The sequence below is a fragment of the Pieris napi genome, chromosome 13, assembly GCF_905475465.1.
Source record: "Pieris napi chromosome 13, ilPieNapi1.2, whole genome shotgun sequence".
Classification (NCBI taxonomy): domain Eukaryota; kingdom Metazoa; phylum Arthropoda; class Insecta; order Lepidoptera; family Pieridae; genus Pieris; species Pieris napi.
Genome location: NC_062246.1, coordinates 9931137 through 9942921, shown reverse-complemented (window position 1 = coordinate 9942921; position 11785 = coordinate 9931137). Strand labels below are relative to the sequence as shown.

Sequence of the window (11785 nt, the reverse complement as noted above, 5' to 3'; positions counted from 1 at the left end):
TCCACTTTCTGCCACTCTCAAACTCGAAACGAAACTCTTCAAACTGTCAATATGGCGTCAGCAAATATGGCGTACAATGGAAGAATGTAGTGACAATAATAATGTGAATTTGACTTAAGCAATTTCATTTTAAAATAAATATTTTTATGTCATCTGTTTATCTTTTTTATTTATGCCAAATAATGACTCTATCGTACGAATGACCTAAGCATTAGCCAGCCAATTTATGAAATGTTGTAACAAACGCTTCGGCTGAATATGTTTCAGGCTGTTAGTTAAATGGCTAGGCTGTTCATTGAACGGCTAATTCAGCTCTTTGGCTGCGACATACATATAATATTGACTCCTACTTATTTCTTTCGAACAAGGTGCAAAATGCAAATGCAATGTTTAGGGCTCTAACGATTAAATGATTCGGGTGATTTCGGGAATTACGAACACTCGTGAAGAATTGTATGTGCATTATTAATTTGGGAGTACTGTATTTGAATCTGTTTAGTTCGTGTTAAACAAGCAATTGAAGTGGTTTTTATTAAATATATACTAAGGGTAAGGAAATAGTAATTTTAATTATTTATAAAAATATATTTTTTAATGTTTATTATATCATGTTTAATAATTTATTAAACGAGAATAATGATTATGAGAATTAAAAAGGAATAAAAGTATGAAGTAGAAAAAAAGCAAGTCATTTCGGACAGATCAAAATACAAACGAAAATATACATAACTGTTTTAAGTAATTGTTTTACATAAAAACAAGACTTAGGTTTAGTATAATAACGGTGAGATTCAGAAACGAGACGAGAAAGTGAGTTACAGAATCGCAGGGCTGTTTGCGCGTTCGTATCTGAATCTCACTCTTAGATCTTAGCTTCTCTTCCACTTCATACGCTCAACACTCCTACGAATCAGAACTAGAGATTTGTGATGGTTTTAATAAATTCTTCAACAGTGTCTTCCGCTCTCCCGACAATACTTAAGACCTACCTGACCTAGACCAGTTGGATGTTATATATAACAATATTCACATAATGGAACATGATGTGCCTAAATCTATAAAAAAATTCAATACAACAAGGGTCCAGGTTGTGATGGAATAGTAAGGTAACTTGAAATCTGTACCTTAACACATTCTGTTCATTCCCTTTAAAATGAAAATAAGCACATGCAGTTCCAATTCATAATAAAGGCTTCAAAAAAAAATTTGATAATGATCGACCTCTCTCAATCCTTAATTATTTTAGCAAACTATTTGAAAAAAGTTAATATTATAAGTCTATTAATCACTAAACAGCTGCCGGAACGACAACACAGCTATATATATACTATGAAATCTCTCAACTTTTTCTAACTTAACTTGTATTTTATACTGCGAGGTATGGATAAGGGTTATCAAATTGACGCTATTTACGGATAGAGAAAAAGCTTTTGATCGTGTTGATCATATTATCCTGATAAATCAGCTTTTCTCCCTTTCTCCCTTAGAATACGTGGCGATCTTTACAGATGGTAAAGATCGCCGTAGTTATGATTTAAGTGAAACAATTGTAAAACGCTTTTGCTCTGAAGTATAATTAGAGAAATTACTGTAATGTACATTTATTTATTTTTTAAAATGATTAAATCGTGAAATAGGAAAAAAATAGCTTTCATTTGAAGTATTTTTCCGGAAAAAAAAAATAGATTTTGCTTTTACAACTTTGTTTCCCGGGGCAAGCTAATTCTTAGTATACCTAGATAGCACAAAATGCGTAAGGAACTAATAATTTTATGTCATTAAATAACAAGTAGTTTGACCTTTTACCTTTATTGTGTTCCAAATTATACAATTATTAACTCATTATTTGCCAGACATTGTGTAATGATTTTTGGTAGTTGCTAGCACACTACCTATTAACAATCAATCTTCTGGTGCATCTAGAGTGCGACCAACTGATTAGCGATTGTCGGAACGGCTTTCATCGTGCTCGCTCGGCTTTCGGCACGCTTCTCGTCTACCTTACGCATAGGCAGAAGCAATTGAAATTTGTCCTATTACCTTCTAGGAATCCGGTTTAATATAAAGATGAAGGAGGAGAATCCAGGAGAGTCTCAGATCCGGAAGTCATTTGCGGGAGCTAACATTTTATTGACGGGAGGAACTGGCTTCCTTGGAAAACTGCTTATTGAAAAATTACTAAGGTCAGTTGAGCTTTTAGATTATTATTTTTTCGTATAGGGAAATTCGAAATGTGATGTTATTTTAGTTAACTTAAAATATAAGCCATTTTAAATTTTTGTGTCATGTACGTTTTTGTACGTACATGTTCATGTACGTGATTGGTCGATCTCACGTCTACGAACATGATTGGTATACAGATTCGCCCTTGTTTTTTGATGTTTTGTATTAATTTCGTTGAGTTTTGCGTTTTTATTTTTCTATTTACTTATTGGGCCACAACTCTTTTGTGCAGATGTTGCCCGGAGCTTAATAAGATATATCTATTAGTGAGGCAGAAGAAAAATAAAGATCCACAAACACGATTAAAAGAACAGTTCGATGATGTGGTAGGTACAGAATATTATGCAAAACATTTTTAATGCCTAATGTTAATTTATTATTATGTGATATTTAATTAAGTTGATAAGTCATCACTTAGTCTTAAAGCCTACGTTCTCATTTGAATTCTTTCAGCTGTATGAAACACTTCACAAAGATCAGCCAGATTTCATTAAGAAGGTGGAGATTCTAGAGGGAGAGTTAGACAGCGAAAATCTTGGTCTCTCAGACCAGGATTGGCTGACAGTATGCGATAAGGTACATTAATTATAGTATACATAGACTTTATAAATATATATTTTTTTTATTTCTTTATTTTACAAAATATAATCACAATATGTTCACATGTCTACACATTAGAAAACCGCTGTGGCTTGTATTAACCATAGCAGTCTTTCTCTTCAGTTTCAATTTACTGTTTATGTTGGTTGGCGTTAGGCAATCTTATATCTGATTGGGTTGTCCATTGATTAGCCACGGTAGCCGTAGCAAATACCTCAACGTTCTCTCGCCGTATACGTTGTTTGCTCTCGATGTACAGAGCCGAACTTGCGTTACCGCTAGAGTCTGTACGTTATGCTTTCGAAACTTTCTGATAGGACGCCGCGCTGCCAGCTTATAAGTATATTTTTATAGGATACCTACTCAGTTTTGCATTTCCTTTTCCCTGATAATAATACAAAATAATTGATACACAGTGTAATTTTATGTGTTCCATCATCTTTGACGCAAACAAATAAAAACCATAACTGATATTTAATTTCATGCTTTCAGGTTAATTTTATTCTTCACGGAGCAGCGACCGTCCGTTTTGACGAGACCCTGAATAAAGCCGTTCGCATCAACACACGTGGCACCAAGGAGATGTTAAATCTTGCTCGCTGTTGCAAATACCTTAAAGCTTTTGTCTACATTTCGACCGCTTATTGGTAAGGGATGACAATGGCAAGAAATTCACAACCCGTGGTGGTCCCTCGTCTTTCTTTTTGACGCGCACGGCGCACCACCACTTGGTTGAACCAGCTGTCTATTGAAATATTTCCGAATCTCGCCAAAAGCTAAAGCTAAGCTCGCCAAACCAGCCCGAGCTGAGCTGTAAAGGCCCTTCAGGCCAACAACGAGATTCCATTGAAAAATAAAACGAAAATATTATGTTTAAATTGTTGCGTTTTCTAAAGTTTGACTCCATGCAATATAAGAGTCCCTCTCTTTGATTAACAAAGTACTCTAGGTGTGTCGTTCCGTAGGTTAGGTTATTTTCGTACCCTATTTGTTAAAAAACACCGTCAATGTAAAAGTCGCAAAAATGCTTAAGGCCCTATCCCAGCACGAATTGCTGTGTCAGTGTCTCGGGGTGGACTGCGGTGCGCAGTGGAGAGGCGCGTCGCGTCGCCCCGTAATAACAATTAGTTATGTAAAACATTAAATTAATGTAATTTTATCATTTTTTTTTCTGAAATGGACTACTTGGCTTTCGATTAAATATATCGTGTAAATTTCAAAATTATGTTTTATATACATTTTCGTCATAAAATGAATTCAAAGTGTTAAATATTGGCTATGTTTGGATTTTTTTTCTATCGAGCGAAGTTATTTAAATCGTGTATCGATCTTTCAAAATGGATACATAAACTACTCAACTCCACCATATATTTTTTCTACTTCAAGAAACGATGACGAAAAATGGAAAGAAACAATGTACGTTTTAGGAGTTTAGCGATAGGATAGGTCCTTAACTTGTGTAACCTAAAACAAATGTTTTATTTTCAGTAACCTCTCGCAACAACCGATAGAGGAAAAATTTTACGACTTTCCCCTCACCAGTGACCTTCTTATTGACGTAGTTGAACGCTTGGATCCAAAAACTGTAGACGACATTACACCTGGGTAAATTTTATATTTACTTTTATTTTGCTTTGTATACTAATTATGTATATTATGTTTTCTATTCTTTCGTTGTTTAACCTTAATTTATGTTTATATAACGCTTTTAGACTACTAGGCATGTTTCCAAATACATATTGTTACACAAAGGCGGCCGCAGAAAACCATCTTCTTAAACATGCTCAAGGACTACCTGTTGCTATATTAAGACCTTCTATAGGTAAGATGTTTACTAATATTATAGTTACCAAGTATTTAAAAATTTCAATAATAATAATAATATATTTGCTGCTCCTTTTGGAATCACCCAGATCTTTTAACACCATTAGACGACTTAATCAAAATTAGCTTAGAATCACTTCTTAATATGCAGTTGAACGAGCTATCTTGGACCCAAGCTTCCCTACCCATCCGTTATGGTGGTTTAGGGATTCGCAAAATTTCCAGTGTCGCTTTGCCAGCCTTTCTATATTCTGTCCATAGTTCAGCAAATCTCATAAGTAAAATTTTAAGGGCTTCCCCTTCAAACTTTGAGATTGCTGGCTTGAAAGAAGCTAGAAACGCTTTCTTGATTGCATGCCCAGGTCAAAATTTTCCATTATCTCTAAATTCACAGAGGAGCTGGGATGACATACACTGCAAACTGACTTTTGACGATCTTTTGAGTTGTAGTACAGGTTCGGCGCGTGCTAGGCTTTTGGCCGTGGGTACGCATGAGGCCGGCTACTGGCTTCACGCTTACCCATCGTCAAATACAGGGACTTTTCTTGAGCCTGACACGCTTCGAATCGCAACCTGTCTACGGCTTGGGGTTCCGGTCTGCGCTCCTGATATATGTCCCTGTGGCAGTGATGTCGACAAGTTAGGTCATCACGGCCTGTCATGCCAAAAAAGTGCAGGCCGCTTCTCGAGACATGCCGCACTTAACGATATCATACGCCGTTCCCTTGCCACCGTCAACGTGCCAAGTCTACTTGAGCCGAGTGGTATTGCAAGAGACGATGGCAAGAGACCGGACGGTATGAGTTTGATTCCATGGAAGATGGGTCGGGTACTGGTATGGGATGCAACCTGTTCAGACACGCTGGCCCCTTCCCATCTACATGGAACCAACTACAGAGCTGGTGCGGCTTGTGAAGCGGCTGAAAAAAATAAAGCATGCAAATACAGGGGTCTGGGCTCAGAATATGATTTTGTCCCATTCGGTGTCGAGACCCTTGGTCCGTGGGGTCCTAGCGCTTTAAGGCTTTTTAAAGAAATTTCAAAAAGGTTAGTCGACATCACAGGAGACCGAAGATCTGGCAGCTACCTCGGACAAAGAATTAGTCTAGCAATTCAAAGGGGGAACGCTGCCAGTATCTTCGGAACCTTGCCTAAAGGGACTCCTTTTAATGATATATTTTAGTTTATGTTAAGTTTAGTTATTTATTTCAATGTATATTATTTTATTATAAGTTTTATGTGTCTATAGTTTATTTTGTTGAAAATAAATATTTAATCAGATTAACGGTAGGTGTTCAATAAATAGTGACAGTATGATTCAATTTCTTGGAGAAAAAACTCAATACGGGCAGGCATAGCCCAGACAGTAGATATCATAAAAAAAAATCATTCATTCAAGTCGATGTTTCGGAACGTTTCTTTAAAATTGGATTAAATTTATGTTGGCGAGTTAAAAAATATTTCTGCTTGAAAAAATTTGCTAAGGAGCTGGTAAATCATCTTAAGAGAAATATAAGGGGTTCACTCTCCTCCATATCCTACGGTTGCGTGTTAGGAAGAACATCAATTAACGACGACCCCTGCACGTTGGTAGTGACTAACCAAATGATTTTAAAATTTGGAGACATTATTTGGACTATGTCTTACTGTTTGTTTAATAGCAGAAGAAATAAAGAATTTTAGAGGGGTGACCATAACTACCATTTATGTTATGAAACTAACGAGACAGAAATTCACAAAGCTCGGGTTCGTGAATCTCCAATTCTAGATTGCAGGCGTTCCGCAAGGTTGTATTCTCTCGCCCACCCTGTTCGTTCTGTATATCAATGACCTGTTGAACATTGACAACATCCATTGCTTTGCAGACGACAGCACTATCGACACATTATATTCCGGTATCCGAACATGTCTCGATCTGAAGTAGATGAGAACCGTAACAAACTTGTTTTCAAAATTGAAACTATACTGGAGAAAGTTTCTGTGTAGGGTAGTAGGAACCTTGTAAAGTTTAACTTTACAAAGACTTCGGATTGTTCGTTTTCGGCCAAGAAATCTTTCTTGATGTATGTGGGTAGATACTTTTGTCGTGTCTCCACGATTTGAAGGTGCTCGTCTTTGTACTTCGCACAGTCTCAGTATGCTTGGGGTATATCGAAAGAAGTTCAATTCTGCAATGTTCTGGAAGAAAATACCAAACTGGCATCCAAAAAGCTAATGTGTAATGAAATATTGTTAATATGTAATACTTTCCAGTGATATCAACGGCAAAAGGTCCCATTCCTCTGGGTTGGATTGATAACATTTATGGACCGACTGGGGTGAGTTGCTTTCAAATTATAAAATTTCTATAAAATAAATAATCCTGTATTTTATAATAAATAAAATGATCGCCATCTTATTTTATGTTTACTTTATACGATTTTATATTAATAATAATGTTTAACTTAATAAGTGAGGTTTTTGTGAGAGTATGTTAAGTTAACAAAAAACAAATTTCAGTAACCACCGCCTTTGAAGCCTCTTAAGAACCGGAAACTAGCCAACTGTAACCAACTTACAGTTCTTTTAAACACAGAATACACATAATTCATGGGTACTTCGCTCTATCCAATAAACGCGTTTAATGAATTTGTTTGGCTTCAGGCCGGCCCATTCGTGAATTCGCCAAGTCTATAGGATCTCGGAGTGGGCTCGAAAGGATGTGTTCTTTCCCGGGGAAATAGCTCCCTGATACCGCAACGACTTGGTTAACAAGATGTAATGGCACCTTCAAGCTTCAATAAGACCCATGTGGCGTGCACATCGTACACGACTTTTTCTTATCTAATCGCCCGATGCGCTATCTAACTCAGCTGTCAAGGCCTTTCAGGCCAACAGCGGGCGTTTAGGGCCCCTATTCCAGTAGGGCGTTTTATATAGCGATCTATATGGATGCAGATAAAGTGTTAATGGTACTGTTTTAGATATGTGTTGGAGCTTCAGTGGGCATTATTCGAATAATTAAATGTAACCCGGATGCCGTCGCCGATTTAGTACCAGCTGATTTTGTTGTTAATGCTTGTATTGCCGTCGCTTGGAAGACCGCTCAACACCATAAAAAAACCTCTGAGAGGAAACTTGAGGACCACAGTGAGGGACCGAAAGATGAGGTGACAAAAGCTGACCAGATTCCCCGTGTATATAATTATGTATCTGGAAACCAAAATCCTATAACATGGCGTAAGTTATATTTCCTGTTACCTTTGTGGTCATGTTTGGATGTAGCCCAAATGTACTAGAAGTCGTGCTCTTTTGTCTTTTTCTGTCAAATTGCGCTTACGATGTGATAAAAAGAGACAAGAAAGTGCTTTAGTTAAATTGGGCTAGACTTATTTTTTTTATAAATACAGTGTTAGACTCCAGATTCACTGCATATCACACAGTCGCGTGATCAATATCTCCTAATGTCTCTTATAATACTTCCATCAAAGCAAAGTCATTGCAGAACCATCGAATCACCACGTACTAGAGTCCTTTGAATAGATTTTGACTACTTTAGTCAAATATAATATAGTCTACTCTGCTGAGATACATTATAAACCTTAAAATATTTATTTACATACAATTATTTAGAGAGTTTATAAATTTACTTCTTTTATAGGTACTTTTATGCATTACGCACAAACACACTTACTTACAATGGCGCCGACAAAAGCAATGTGGTGTTGTATGATATTTCTTATAAATAACGCGCTCCTGTTCAGAACTTTGAACATCCTTCTTCACTGGATACCGGCTTATGTGTGCGATGGAGTAGCAGTTATGATTGGGAAAAAACCTATGTAAGGTCTACTAGCAGACACTATCTACTATAATATAAGATTTTATAAATTTAAACATTTCATTTCGACTCGACTTCAACTTCCAAGATAATCAGAAGAAGTAGATTATCAATGCGGCGTGTTTTTTTCCTTTTGAACATATTCAAGCATAACTCTGCCGTCCGTGAACCGATCTGAACAAATGACCTTCGATCGCTCCAATCAGCTGCTAATAGGTCCCAGAGAGGATTTTGTGAGCAGATTAATATTTTTTAGGATATCTCCTCTAATACTAATGTTATTAAATTCAAAACTCGCCCCGCCACTTCGTGTTTATATATTATATGTATGTTTTGACAATATCGAGGATTATCTCAGTAAAAGTAAAAAGTAGTAGTAGTTAAAAATTTTGTTACTAATTACCGATTTGTCCATTAACTTCCAATGAGGTTTAAAGTTGGCTGCCATCCAAGAACCTTCGAATTGATGGAACTTTCTTCAAATTTATCGGATCTTGCTCCTATTATTCTTAATAATTTCTACCTTTTTCTGCGGTCAAACAAACATCTCTCTCGTCTCATTAATATAATTTAACATTTTGAATTATTACAGGTTAAAGAAAGTTTATTCGAAAATTGACAAGTGGATACATTTTAATAAAATTTTCGCGTGCCATACCTGGAAGATGAGAAATTCCAACACTATAGAACTTTTTAAGGAGCTGAACGAGACGGACCGACATATATTTGACTTTGACATATCTGCTTTAGACTGGAATTCCTATATGTATAATTATATGATGGGAATTCGCTTGTTTCTTATCAAAGAGCCTAAAGAAACAATCCCTCGAGGAGTAACAAAACAATATTTACTCACAATAGCGAATTATATAGTGATGACAATTTACGCTATAGCTTTGTTTTGGTTTGTTAAACTTTTGGGTGGAGGTGTGTTGAAATTAATTTATAAAATTTTCATCTGAAATTTAAAGACAATTTATTAATTTTGGTAGAAATGGGATAAACGATTTTCTTTATTTAATGAAGTGTGTTATTTATGATCAATTCGTAATACGAATTTTGTAGATTTTTGGCATTTGTAAAAAAAACGTGTGGTACTCGGGGACTGCCGCTGTAAAGCTATTGCATAGCATTTTTATTAACTTATGCAATTGTAATTAGGTATTTATTTATTTTTTATTTATGTAGTTTTTTTTTCTTTGTCATTAATTCAATCTACCATTCTATCAGACTCAGACTAACACGCCTATATAGTCTGTCTCACTCTAACGCGTACCAGCTGCACCGGCCGCGCTTACGCTACGTCACCGATCTCGTCAGAGAGATGCGAATACGCAGTATGCGTTCTGTCCCACTCTAATGCACCTGCGCTACGTCATCGTGTGTTAGGTTTTTATATTCGTTACGGGATAGCTTGATTCGGTCTCCGCGCTCATATCCCGCGATAAAATCTATGCATTAGCTTAAAAATATTAATACGAATATAATTTTTTTTTGTACTTTACTTAATTATTACATAGTTCCATATATAACTTACCGTAAGTTCAAATAATTAACGTGTGAAAAATTAGGTAAAAGATGTACTGGCCCCTGTCACCCCGGATATACGTGCAGCCCATTTGTAGCCTGCACTGTCCAAGTCTGCCTTTAAATGCAGTCTACGGAAGAAATTCTAAGCGCTATAAATTCTTTTGAGCCTGGTTCAGCTACTGGCCAGGATGGACTGTCACTCCAACATCTAAAAGATTTAACAGTTGCTTGTCATTTGGAAGCACTAATAAACTTGTAAATAAAGTGCTTTGCGGGGATAAACCAAGGTGTTGCTATTTTATATGGGGCAAACTTTGTAGCTCTTACCAAAAAAGAGCTTTTTGAACCAAGATAAAAATTTGATGTGTTGTTTGATTATTCTACTACAAAATTATCACACTAGTAAAGTTACCTTCGTTCCGAAGTCTTAAATATATCAAAAATAATGGATAATAAACAAAACTAAAATAAATATAAGCACGAAAGTTTCAAAGACTTTATTGCAATGGCCTATTAACTAAATACAAAAATACCTTAAAAATAAATGAGCAAAAGTTATCACAATTTTTTATGTATCCCATACATAGAAGGAAATATGGTAATATCAGGGATTCGAAGAAATTATTACAAATCATTTTCAGGATTCAGAAAAAAACAAATATCCTCGTATAACCAAAAACTTATTTGAAACCTACTCAGTTTTCGAGAATACCCTCATATTTATAAAAAAACTAAATTAATTTATCAAAAGTACACTTTTTAATAAACGGATTAAATTAGATTCAGAGTTGAGACTAAATGGAGGGCTCTAGTATATCAAATATGGGTCGTACGTCATACTCATACTTAGCGCTAAGTTTTAACACTGAGAGTCCACACAACAAAAGGATCAAAACAGTTTTATTTTAAAGATTCTTTAAATCATTAATAAATCCGTCATTAAGGGTCTGTTTCACAATGTATGGATAAAGTACCAAATAGCTATGCAACACATAAATTATTTGGAAGATAAATTGTGCTATTTGACATTCATCGGACTCATAACTTATGATGGACTTTATGTGACGAATAGCGCTATCTGACAGTCGTGAAACGCAACAATAGTATTTATCCTACCAATAAGTAATAAATAGCTAATTTGGAACTTATGTAGAACTTATCCGTACATTGTGAAACAGACCCTAAGTATTCTAGTTTATTGATCTTTATACTTAAGAGATATAAGAGAGATAATTGTTAAGAATTTTAAATAATTTGACAGACCCTCACCCACTCAGAGCCTATATCATAATAGCGGTTTGAGCGCGGCGAGGGGCGGGGCCGCAAACCGTTAGTATGATAAGGCCTTAAGTACCACTGTTAGTCTTTTAAATGCTATATTTGCAATTTTCTTTTTTCATTTCAATTTTTTTACAAACGCCCTTAATCATAAATTTACTATAAACATCAGTTACGTGTTACAAACAAAAGTGATAAAAAATTCAGCTATTTGAGGCCTATATTAACCACCATACTTAAACTATACATAAATAAAACTATATACAATTCGATATATTTGATTACATTAGTAATTATTTAAAACAATTGACTGAAAAACTGATAATACCAGCCTTGCGATTCTGTAACTCACTTTTCGAACTCACACAGCGGTTTTCACAGCGGCGGTCGCGCTCAAATCAGTCGTAAAGCAGTCAATTTACGATTTGGCATAAACAATAAAGTAAAAAAAGTTTCCGATAAACAATAAAGTACAACCTCCCTCCTTATCAGAATACCTTTTCAGTGAGT

The 11785-nt window shown here is 35.6% G+C and overlaps 1 protein-coding gene across 2 annotated transcripts; it reads left to right on the top strand.

Annotated features, from left to right (window-relative positions):
* The first annotated feature begins 413 nt into the window (after window positions 1-413).
* On the top strand, window positions 414-9488 carry LOC125055615 (fatty acyl-CoA reductase wat-like). Of its 2 annotated transcripts, XM_047658074.1 has the most exons (12): window positions 415-549; window positions 955-1106; window positions 2048-2183; window positions 2456-2549; window positions 2677-2799; window positions 3316-3470; window positions 4312-4428; window positions 4536-4645; window positions 6901-6965; window positions 7611-7866; window positions 8288-8468; window positions 9060-9488. In XM_047658074.1, the coding sequence occupies exons 3-12, from the start codon at window positions 2068-2070 to the stop codon at window positions 9427-9429; spliced, it is 1587 nt and encodes a 528-aa protein (XP_047514030.1). In that variant the 5' UTR covers window positions 415-549; window positions 955-1106; window positions 2048-2067; the 3' UTR covers window positions 9430-9488. The 2 variants fall into 2 exon arrangements, with proteins under 2 accessions (XP_047514029.1, XP_047514030.1); XM_047658073.1 differs by lacking the exon at window positions 955-1106 and having other exon boundaries at window positions 414-549.
* The last annotated feature ends 2297 nt before the right edge of the window (window positions 9489-11785 follow it).